Source organism: Euprymna scolopes, chromosome 20 (assembly GCF_053919585.1).
Source record: "Euprymna scolopes isolate OS-2025 chromosome 20, ASM5391958v1, whole genome shotgun sequence".
In the NCBI taxonomy this organism is placed as follows: domain Eukaryota; kingdom Metazoa; phylum Mollusca; class Cephalopoda; order Sepiida; family Sepiolidae; genus Euprymna; species Euprymna scolopes.
The window spans coordinates 23,045,927-23,058,322 of record NC_136501.1 but is presented as its reverse complement, the minus strand read 5'-3'; the positions used below and the strand labels follow the sequence as shown (position 1 = coordinate 23,058,322).

At 33.5% G+C, this 12,396-nt stretch overlaps 1 protein-coding gene across 1 annotated transcript in view; it reads left to right on the top strand.

Annotated features, from left to right (window-relative positions):
* Positions 1 to 12,396, top strand: part of LOC145241362 (homogentisate 1,2-dioxygenase-like) — a 98,294-nt gene that overhangs the window by 69,034 nt on the left and 16,864 nt on the right. The window contains exon 12 of the mRNA XM_080104235.1: positions 11,132 to 11,258. Within this exon, the coding sequence (XP_079960361.1) occupies positions 11,132 to 11,258 (127 nt within the window). The remainder of the gene's footprint in view (positions 1 to 11,131; positions 11,259 to 12,396) is intronic.

The window sequence follows — 12,396 nt, the reverse complement described above, 5'->3', positions numbered from 1 at the left end:
CTTGACAAGTGGTGACTCATGAGTATCCTGAATCGCAATTGTATTTATTTTCTATGAAGCTTATTTTACTGCTTATTTAGCATCGCACTTAAACAAATAAAGAAAAACCTTTATTACATACGTACTTGTTATGAAATGAAGATGTTGTATTCCAAAAATCATGAAAATTGATCAGTTTTTTTTAAGAAAAAAATATTTTACATTTTTAGCAACAAAGTATTTTTAGCAGCTATTGATAAGCAGTTTAAAAGGGAATAGACGAATAGAGTTGTCCACCCTTGATTTCAATCAAATATGGTTGTGTGTTTTCTCTCCCATCGAACATGTCATAAAATGATTTTCTTTAATTAAAAAAAAAAAATCTACTTGATTAAATTATGTGATTTTTGGAGTGTGCCATCTTTGTTCCAATATGGGTACATACATTATAAAGACTGTTTTCTTAACTTTTAATTTTCACTAAGTGCAATTCTAAATAAACACCTTTATTTTTGCTTGTTCAGATCGGATATGAACATATATATATATGCATGTGTCCGTTTTATGTGTATTATTGTATTGGATGAAAGGTTTTGTGTTTTTTTGTTTTTTTTTTACACGGTGGTCACCACTTATCAAGGCCCGGAAGCCACTCAGGGATAAGGGTTATTGGAAGTACAGTACGTTAGTGTGGAGATTCTTTTTTTTTTTTTTTTTTTTTTTTTTTTACAAAGGCATCACCACATTATCAAGGCCCAGAGGCCACTCAAGGATAAGGGTTAAAGAGTGTACAGTAGAAATTGGTCAATATAGTAATCATTAGTAATGAAAATTTGGTAAATTTAATAACTTATATGGAACGGCTCATCAAGAACTTATTTACTTTTGACTTGAACACAACCATATTGTAGTCAGCCGGAAAGCAGGAAAACGGAAGACAATTCCACAGGCGTGCAGTTCTAAGAAAGAAGCTTTGTTCATGGAATCTACGTTTAGGTTTAGGCACAGATAAAGAGTGGGGGAAATTATTGATAGTTTTTACAGCTAGACGAGTGTTTCTTGTGAAAGTTTGGCGAGGGGGGACCATAGATTGAAGCTCAGTTGAACACTTTCCATGAAAATAACGATACATCAAAGACAAACTCGCAACATCTCTTCTGTGAGATAGAGGTTGCAAGGAGGAGAAAAGGACATCTCCTACGAGGCTATGAAGTCTATTTTGAACTCTATCAAGGCAGGACAAGTCCTTTCTAGCAGCTCCTGCCCAGATGTGGCAACAGTATTCCATCCTTGGACGTACCTGGCTCTTATATAGGTAGAGAATAGCATCAGCAGTGAGATATCTACTGGATCGATAGAAAGATCCCACCATTTTTCCAGCGGCCTTGGCAACAGATTTGATATACGTGTTCCATTTAAGATCAGGAGTAATGGTCAAGCCCAGAAGCTTGTCAAAACTTGAGGCCTCCTGAAGACGAGAGCCATTCATTTCAATTGATGACAAATGTGAATTAGAATGTTGATGATGTAAAGAGAGAAGCTTGGTTTTAGATGCATTAAAAGTAACCAGCCACTCCTTTCCCCATTGTACTACGTGCTCAAGATCAGAGGAGAGAGAATTGGAGAGAACTTGGTCGTTTACTGTCTTAGATGTGGTACCATAAATGGTAGTGTCGTCAGCATAAATGTCTACAAATGATGTAAGGATATGATTTGGAAGATCATTAATGTAGATCAGGAAAAGAGTTGGGCCCAGGATGGATCCCTGAGGGACACCGGCATTAATACTGTGAGCTTCTGATTTTTGCCCCTCAAAAACTACTCTTATGAACCTATCAGAAAGAAATGATTTAATAATTGAGAAGACTTTTCCAGCTATACCATAGCTAGCGATCTTATGAAGTAAACCTTTATGCCATACCCTATCAAAGGCTTTAGATATGTCAAGAGCAATTGCCCTAGTAAGATTGCCACCGTCAAGAGATTTGCTAATCCTATGCGATATAACTGTAAGGACATCTGCTGTAGATCTAGCAGAACGGAAACCATATCGAGTGTCACTAAGAAGGTTATTTTTGTTGAGATGTTTGATTACTTCTGTATTTAACACAGATTCTAGCAACTTACTCATGACGCACAGGAGACTTATTGGCCTGTACTGAGAGGGGGATGAGCGATCACCTGAATTCTTAAATACAGGGCATACTGATGAGATTTTCCAGGGAGATGGGAAACTATTCTCCTTAAGACAACGTTTAAACAGTTTTGTAAGTATGGGCGCTAATTCAGGTTGAAGTTTTTTGAGTACTATAATTGGAATACCATCAGGGCCAGTTGCTTTACTCGAATCAAGGTTTTTGATTAGCTTGGCAACATCACGTACAGATATACGTATATCACATAGCGTGTTTTCTGATACAGGAGGAAATATTGGGGGTTGGCGATCTTGGTCGCAAAGGGTAGAATTAGCTGCAAAGTTCTTGACAAAGAGTTTGGCTTTGTCTGATGCTGACGAGATTACCTCAGGTCCATTGATAATAGTTGGGATGGAGCACACGCTTCTGTTCAGGATTCTGTTTGCTATTTGCCAAAACTGGTGGGAACCAAGCCGCTGCTCAGCTACTTTGGACTTAACAGATTGAGCATACAACTCTCTTGCGTTCCTTATTACTTTCTTACAATGGTTGCTGGCAGTCCTGAGAACGGCTTTGATGAAGTGTTTACTTAAGGGGGGCAGTTCATTAGGAATTTGTTAACGTTGGACTTGAAGACATCTAAGTTGTAGTCAGGTGGGAAGTAGGCAGACAGAACAAAGTTCCATAGGCGTGCAGTTCTAAGAAAGAAGCTTTGTTCATGGAATCCACGTTTTGATTTAGGCACAGATAAAGAGTGGGGGAAATTTTTCACAGTGGATTCAGCTAGACTGGTGTTTTTCGTGAAAGATTGGCGAGGGACGGGGGACCAGAGATTGGAGTTCAGACGAGCACCTGCCATGGAAATAACGATAAAACAAGGATAGGCTCGCAACGTCTCTTCTGTGGGAGAGAGGTTGCAGGGTAGAGAAAAGGGCATCTCCCACTAAGCCATGAAGTCTATTTTGTACTCTGTCAAGGCAGGATAGGCTGTTTTTAGCAGCTCCTGCCCAGATATGGCAGCAGTATTCCATCCTTGGATGTACTTGGCTTTTATATAGATAGAGAATTGCATCAGTAGTGAGATATCTTCTGGAGCGGTAGAAGGATCCCACCATCTTTCCAGCGACCTTGGCAACAGACTTGATGTATTTGTTCCATTTCAGATCAGGAGTAAAGGTCAAACCCAGAAGCTTGTCAAAACACGGGGCCTCACCCAGACGAGTCATCCATCCCAATTGATGCCAGATGGGGATCAGAGCGTTGATGATGTAAGGATAGGAGTTTGGTTTTAGATGCATTAAAGCTACGTCTTCCACACCTGAACCACGCACTCGAGATCAGAGGAGAGAGAATCAGAGAGAACTTTGTCATTTACAGCCTTTGATGTGTTGCCGTAGATGGTCGTGTCATCAGCATAGATGTCAACGAATGATTTAAGTATGTGTTTAGGGAGATCATTGATGTAGATCAGGAAGAGAGTTGGGCCCAGGATTGACAACTATTAGGGATTATCAGGTACACAATTTCCGTATATTGTAGTATATTGATTACTGATTTATTAATACTGTTGTCTTTTTGTGTTTTCCTTTCCCTTTTTCTTTATTTCTTACTAGCTGGAATTTATACAGATTGCATTATGAGGAATAATTTGTTGGGACTAAATCACAGAAAAACACAAGAAAATGAAAAAAATATTGTTCATTAAACTCCATCAGTGTTTGTTTACAATATCACGTCAGTTGATATTTGAGCTTGATGGTCTTACAAATATTCTTTCTTCTCTTTTATATGAAAAAAAAAAGAATGTTTACAGGGGAATATTTTGCATTACACCAGTGTAATCTTGGCCAGTGTAACGTAAAATATTTCCCTGTGAAATTCTTTTTTTTTATCTATAAGAAAGACCATTTTTAGGATCAGATTTTTTCGATACGGATACGATGAATTTCTGTACAAAACCCATCTAAGAACACTGCCAGACATATAAATTACCTTTTAGGAAGGTAAATGTTTTACCCCTAATAAAATATGTTTAATTAAGAACACAAAATGAACAACAAACTTCTTTTCAACAACAACGAAAAAGGGTAATTATTTGCAGCAGGAAGTTGAAGGTAGGATTGTGATAGAAAGAATAGAAGGTTCTTTTTCGGGTCTGTGTCGGTCAGTATATTTCCTGTCTCGTCCCCCAGCTAATAATAGTTGTCTCCAGTGGAGACCGGCAATGCTATATCGAGATCTCTGGTGGACAGGGGACGAGAGAGGAAAGGTGTTGCTTGGTTGAAGGTCTGGTCCTGGCTGCCTGACGTTCTCTCAAGTCTTTAGGGAGCAGATGAATCAAGGCACCCTGCTAGCTAATAGGTCAACTTATGGTCGAAGAACTCAGGGGAAGGACATTGATTCATTAAAGAAAATAGTTGTTTGTAACTGCTATAAATTTTTGTGTGAAATTTTTAAAAGATAAGGTCAGTCATTTCGGAATTCACACACGCACGTATGCACGCGTGACCTTTTATATAATAGAGATTATGAAGAACAATTACATTAGGAAGTTGAATGGAAGAGTACCTTTCAGTCGTATCGCCACTCCTGTCAACATGTTTATATTTTTGCATTTAAAAATTAAAAAAAAAAATTTTTTTCATGGCAAGTGCTTGTCTGCACTCCAATCTATGATCCCCTCTAGCCTGACTTTCACAAAAAACACCCATCTAGCTGAAACCACTGCCAATAATTTTCCCCACTCTTTATCTGTGCCTAAACCTAAGCGTAGATTCCATGAACAAAACTTCTTTCTTAGAACTGCACGCCTATGGAACTCTGTTCCATTTTACTGCTTTCCAACTGACTACAATATGGGCATCTACAAGTCCAACATAAACAAGTTCTTGATGAGCCATTCCCTTAAGTAATTCAAATTACCAAATTTCCATTACTAACAATTACTATATTTTTCCATTTGACTACTGTACACTCATTAACTCTTATCCTCAAGTGGTCTCCAGGCCTTGATACGCAGTGACATTTTTTTTTTTTTTTTTTTTTTTTTTTTTTAAGGATGCAAATTCTCAACGTTTTATCAAATTTCTGAGATACATAACATGTAAATAAATTCCAAATTTACAATTTGCTTCTGGTGGAGTTCATTTCACTTTTTCAAACTGTATATGTATATACAGTAGAACCCTGGGATACGGCATTAAAAATTAGTAACAAAATACAGTACAGTCTATGATCAAAAAACATAACGCCGTAAGGCGGGGCAAATACCATAACCAGGGGCCGGAAAAACGTCGTATTCCACATTGTAACCTGAAAAAACTGTATCCTAGAGCCACCATATCCTGTGCCAGATTAAAGGTATTGAAGAGTGATAACTAATGAATTTAACCAAGTTATTAAGAGTGCTCAATAACTGAAGAGCAAGATATATTTTTATTAATATAAACAAATTTACATGGTTGTGACACAAGACAATGCTAATGTTTCGGACAAATGGTCGGTTAAAACCAGAAATCCTCATCAGGCAACTTAATAAATTGTTGCTTTCCACAGAAGAAACCATTCCTCGAATCAAATATAAATATGTATATATATATATATATATAAAATATGTGTACATGTATGTGTGTATATATATGTGTGTGTGCATGTTCTCATCTTATGTTATTATCACTTGTAAATCGCGGTATCAATTTTCTTCAAGTGTATCTTGTAGAACTTGTGAATCTTTCTGTCAAACTCTGAAATCCGTTTGAAATTTCGTGCAGATTTCTGAGTTTAAGTATATATACCTGAAGAAGGTTAGAGGTTACGTTTTGCGAATAACATTCGAGACAAGAACAGCCTATTCATTCTTTTTGCAAACTGTTAACCTCATCGTTTCACCACGTTTCGGCCAACTTATCCTCTGGCCTTCTTCAGGTGGTTAACTACGACAGGATTAGAATGCTGAGTCTTGTAACTGTATCCCCCAATAATTATTGCCTTCCATAGTTGTTGACGTCTCATCACGTTTTGGCCAACTAAGCTTCTGGCCTGCTTCAGGTAGGATTGAAACCGCTATCTTCAGACAAGTCTCACCTAGAATCTTAGAGACTCAACGCCTCTATCCACTGCATCATGGGTCCTAAAGGGTTATAAAGGTTGGATTTTATAAATCCAATTTTGTGTTCTTATCTAGTTCTAGTCTTCCATTTTTGGGTTCGTACCAAATTATAATTTTATTTTTATGTTTTTGAATCCTTTGAGATGAGACTTCATAATTTGTGTATTCATTTTTGTTGAGAACTGTTATCCTTATCTTCATTGTTGCTTTACCATGATTAGTTGGCCAAAACATGATGAGACGACAACTATGGAAGGCAGTAATTACTGAGGATACAGTTACAAAACTCAGCATTCCTATCCGGTCGCGGTTAACCACCTGAAGGTCAGAGGATGAGTTGGCCGAAACGTGGTGAAACTACAAAGATAACAGTCCGCAAAAAGTGAATATAAAAATTATGAAGCCTCATAGAAAAGGACTTATAAAAATAAAATAATATACAACAAGAACAGTAGTTCAAATAAAGTATGCTAACTATCTGAATATTATTAAATAAAGACGTCTTATTATTTACTCACTAGGAGTAGTCACACAGGCAGTCATCAAAGATTTCTCTTTGAGAACAACTTGTGGTATTTTCTGGAGTCCAAGTGACAATAAGTCTCCCCAGATTTCCAGTACTCACCCCCTCTTTCGATAACCTTTGCAGATGTATTTGTGTTATTGCAACAGCCGTTTGCCATTGATTTTTTTTCTGGCAGCAGTCATTGGTCTTTACTGGAATTTGGGTGGCAATAAGCCTCCCCAAGGTCTGACTTCTATGCACTCATCCAGTGGAGGTCTGGCTAGTGCTTTCTCTCCTCAGTCTTTCCATCCTCTTCAACTCTCTTGAACTCTTTGGTATGGTGCTTTTGAGTGTAGATGAGCGTGGTGGGTAACTTACAATTATAGTTTTAGTTTTCTTGGTTCTATGTGGTGTTTCTTTGTGTTTTAGCTAGTGTTGGGACGATTAATCGGAATCGTTAATCGTAAGAATCGTGTATTTTGGGAGGTATCAGAATCAGAATCGCATCGTTAAAAAATACCTTAATTTTCCGATTCCTTCATTATGATTCTTTTAGTCTGATGTTGAAAAAAAGAAAAAAATTTCCTGATATTTCTAACCGCAAGGGAGAAATGTAGCATGTTATAAAAAGAAACCAAAGAAATTCATTATTAACAGGGCAATGCTTAGTGCCCCTCCCTTACAAGGTTCATTCATGCAGATCTATTGTAATCAAAACTACAAAAGAGTTAACTTGAAAAGAAGTATGCAGGGCTCTACATTGCGAGTAAAAATTAAAAAAAAAAACTCTTATCTTTTTGGCGATTGTTTTTTTTTTACTGACAAATCTTCTAATAGTGAATGAAAATGCTTTTTCAACTTTTATTTTCTTAAAATAAAACGAGCAAAGTCAAATTATTTAAACAGTAAAAGGTTTAATAGAACAATATACTTTTTTTTCTTTTTTTAAAAGAAGGCTTTTGAAAGAAATATCTCTAAAATGAAATTGATCACGTTGTATTATTTCGCAAAGTTTTGACAGTAGTCGGCTTCTTTTGAAGTTTCAAAAAAATCGACCCCATACCTATCTCTTCCAAACCTAAAGTTATTAAATAACCCCTTCGTTAATTTAAGGGTAATTAATTCAATTCAGTCAAGTTTTTTTTTTTTTAATTTCATTGAAATAAAATTCATTATTTTTTTTTTTCTCCAGAAAGATAAACCCCTGAATTTGATTATATTAAAAGCAGAATAATATCTTTTTTCAAGAATTTTAAATTGAAAATTAAGTGTTTTACGCAGTTTTTTGCCGAACGAAAAAGAAATTAATATATACATTTTTAAAAGGTTTTGTAATCAATTAATTTTTATGTCTAAATAATATTTACGATTAATTAAATAATTTCATTTTAAAAAGTATTTATAAATAGAATTTTACTTAAGACTTGTAGTTTAGCAATATTGAACCACATCAACCATGTGTGAATTAAACACAGTCAACCAAAAAAAAAAGATCAAAAGAAAATGCATATTTGCATTTCATTATGTAAACTTTTATACATTGGTTTCAAAAATTAAATTCTATAAGTTTGTTTTTTTTTGTTAACTACCGGTTGGTACAATTTACCGCCCCATCCCTTTATATTTTTTTCTTTTTGTCTTTTTTAGCGGATTATTTTCAATTGATTATCCAAATAAGTGACTAGCTTTAAAACAAAATTTAATAGTAAATTATTTGTTTACAGATAAACTGAATTTTCTAATATGGCCCAAAGTCCAAAAAAAGTCTTGCATGGAAACTTTTTGAAGTTGATGAAGATGATGAGTTGAAAGCCATTTGCAAAGTCTGTCAAATTAAAATATCGCGAGGAATAAAACCATCTAACATGACCACAACCAACATGTTAAAACATTTAACTATGAAGCATCCAAATAAATTGGAGGAGCAAAATAAAAAAGAAAAGGAACAAAAAATTACCAACTAGTCACTCAGAGCAGTTTTATTAGTGAGGGTCGAAATCGCAGTGTCTTTTTTTTTTTTTTTTTTTTTTGCCTACGTCACCATCTAGGTGTCACCAATTTTTTTAACCCTCCTTAACTTCAAAGAGTAAATACAATATATACAACTAAAAAAATAATTTTTAAAAATGCTGATTCTATTCATGAAAAATTCTTTTAACAAGAAATTAAAACTTAGGTAAAGATAGCTGACTGACAGCAACAGGAGCACTGATTAACTACTGAACCACGTGGAAAGGTGTGGGGGGAGGAAAAAAAGGAAATTAAATGATGATAATAAATTATGATAACCGTCTTTGAAAGGCACTAAACTCCTAAAATTTACTTTAAAATTTTAGGCGGCACTCTCCGGCGATTTTAAAGCTCTCTCTCTCTCTCTCTCAAAAAATAAAAAATAAAAATAAAATAAAGATTTAATTTTTAAGTTTGGGAAAGATATATTTATTATAACCGAATTCCTGTATGAAGACTGGATCTACTTTATTGGACGTTAATTTGTGAGATAAGTAATTTTTCAATGTTTAATATGTTTTTAAAGTTTCAATTATCAATTAAATTTTTTTAATTGCGTTTATTTTTCAATTTATTTTTTAAAAAAACAGGGTTTTAAATGTATTTTTCAAGGTAACAAGCTTCGAAAGAAGTCTAATAAAAAAAAAAATCCCTTAATTTTTAATTTCGACAACCCTGAGAATTTAATTATTAAAAAAATATTGAAATGTGACATTTTTTAATTTAACATTTCTATTAGTTCAATTAATTTTCTTTCAATAATTCATTTCAGTCAACAAACTTCACCATTTTTTGTTTTGTTTTTTTTAATCTTTTTCTGTAATTTTGGTAATTATGTTTGCTCAATTTTATCTAGTATTTCATTTGTTTTTTATAGTGGTATCATTTTTATATGTGTTCCTTTGATATACCCTATTTCAAAATTAGTTTGGCTAAACTTATTCTTAACGTTAGAAACAACGTGTAAAAGCAATGAAAAAGTAAGAAAAAAATAATAGGTGTTAACTACTCCTTGTGAATTATGGAGGTCTGAAGAACTGCCGTCACAAATACAACTATCAATAGCCAAACAAAAAATCGTTTTTGAAATTCCTTTAATTGTAACTTTTTGCTATACCTACCTTTTTGGTATAAAACACAAAAACTTTCGATTAATGGTATTTCTCATATATGGTCGTTAACTTTAGAAAGGTTATTTTGTATCTACGGCACCATGTCACATGGTATATTGTTTTTTTTTCATTACGCACGTTCATTTATAAATTATTAAATTAAATATTTATCTTTTTTATATTTAATTAGTATATATTTTCTTTCTCTTCCGCTATATTTTTTTTATTTAATTCATTAAATCTGTTAATTATGATGACCAAAATAATGAATCGTGTGTATTTATTCTCTAATTTTCTTGTTTTTGTTCTGTTATATGAATTCTATTTTATTTGTTTTTTCTCTGAAGGATAAATTCTATTTTCTTTGAGTTTTTTTTTCTGTATTCCAATTAAGTAAAATAAATTTTCTGTAAAATAAATTTTGCTAATTTTTCCGTTTAGTTTACTATATAATGATTTTATTTAAACCAAAACACGACGGTGTAGACATAAAATATCTCTTCCAAAGTTAGGGAACATATTTGGGAACTACCGACCATAAGTATAAAACTACCTGGTATATTTCAAAATAATAATTCCTTAGGAATCGGAATCGTACTTGGTATCAGAATCGTTAATCAATATTTTCCTGGAATCGGAATCGGAATCGTACTTGGTATCGGAAATGTTAATCAATATTTTCCTGGAATCGGAATCGTATAAAAAATTAGGAATCGTCCCAACACTAGTTTTAGCTCTATAGGAGTTTCTATATGTACAGTTTGTGCCTGTGGATCATGTGTATTAGTTTCCGCATTCAAGGGTTTTCCTTAATATTTCAGCCATTTTCATTATTATCTGTTGTATCTTCTCGGCCATCCTTCTGATTCCAATTTCTCCCATTTAAAAAAAACTCTTTTTTATATTGTTCAGTGCTCCTACTATCGTTGGTGCTATTATACTTACTATTAATTTTTGACTTTTTTTTTATCCAAATCATTGAAATCATAAAATATGATTAAAAAATTTTTTTTAGGTGAAGGAAGGGTGCAAATTCTTTTAATTTATTTTCTTTTTAATCCAAATAATTTCTAGAATTAGAGTTGAGAGGAAGAGTAGCTGCTAATATTTTTCTCTTTGAAAATTATTAAAAACGCTTTATTATCATTAACTCTGGAATTTTTTTTACCCAAATTTTTGAAATGATAAAATATGATTGAGTTGGGAAGGGGTCTAAATTCTTTTAATTTCTATTTATTTTTTCTTTTACGCTACCAATAAATTTCCTGCTTATTTCTCCAAGGATCCATCGATCTTTACTGTTCTGACATGTCCGTCTGCGAAACCAGGAACTGCTATAGCAGATTTTGTCATCTTCCCGCCTCGATGGTCGGTACAAGAGCATACTTTTCGACCTCCTTACTACCATCGTAAGTAATTGATTGACCTTTTTTTTGTTGATATAAAAGTTGACAAAACATTTTATCTACGTTTTAACGATGTAATGAAATATTGACAGCTTAAATGCTGAGTTAATGCCACATCAACATTTTAAGCCGTGAGTGTGACGTCATAGGATGAAATGCATACATAGGTATCAAGATAGAAAGAAAAGGGGTGAGGAAAAAGGAAAAAAAATGTGATGATTCAAAAAGTACGCTCGACAAGCATGCAATGTCTCCTCTTCAGCCACATAAAAAAATGATTGTGCCAAAGTTTTCTTTTCTTTGCGTTGGGTTCAATTGAAAGTAATAACATCACAAGTGGTTCGAAAATGCAAAAAAAAACGAAAACAATTTTTCCTAATTTTTTGTGTGTATGTATTTTGATTAATGTTTTTCTTAATTGGATAATCAAAAAAATAAGATGAGCATAAAATAAGGTAAGATTTTAAAAATTTAATTAAAAATTAAAAAATTTTTTTAATAAAAATTAAAAAAAAAAAAAAAAAATTTTTAAAGAAAATTTTATATCTTGAAATCCAATAGTATGCATTTAGTTTTAATCTTTTGGTAATAGTTGAAAATAAGAATTAATTACTTCATGCCCCCTTTTGAAATTTAAAAAGAATTAGGAAATATTTAAACTATTGAATAGAAGTAAAAATAAAACAGTCTCATTGTAACATTTAAACCAAAGTTGAAGCAGCATTAAGCCTCGTCAGTACCAGATGGGTGACCATTTGAGGATACCAGGTGCTATATGTAGCAGGATGTCAACACCTCCATGCAAGAACTGCTGTCATCATCTCCCCAAATGGGGATATACAAGCGACTGGAGACCGCTTGCGAACTTGATATTCCCATAAAACTTTCTCCTGTGGAGGAAACTGGTTCAGTCTACCTAGGATGAGCGTTACTTCGGAAGTATTGAACATATCTTCTACTAATTGAAATTGTGTTAATTTCTCTTTGACAGTCATGATTCACATTATCTACTGGTGTTTCTGAACCTGCATAAATATTTCCTGATGAGTTTGTAAGAATAAAAAGACAAAATACATTTTTAATATTTAAAACAACTTTATGAAGTCGTCTTCGTAAACATGTAAAGAGAAAGGAATTAGAG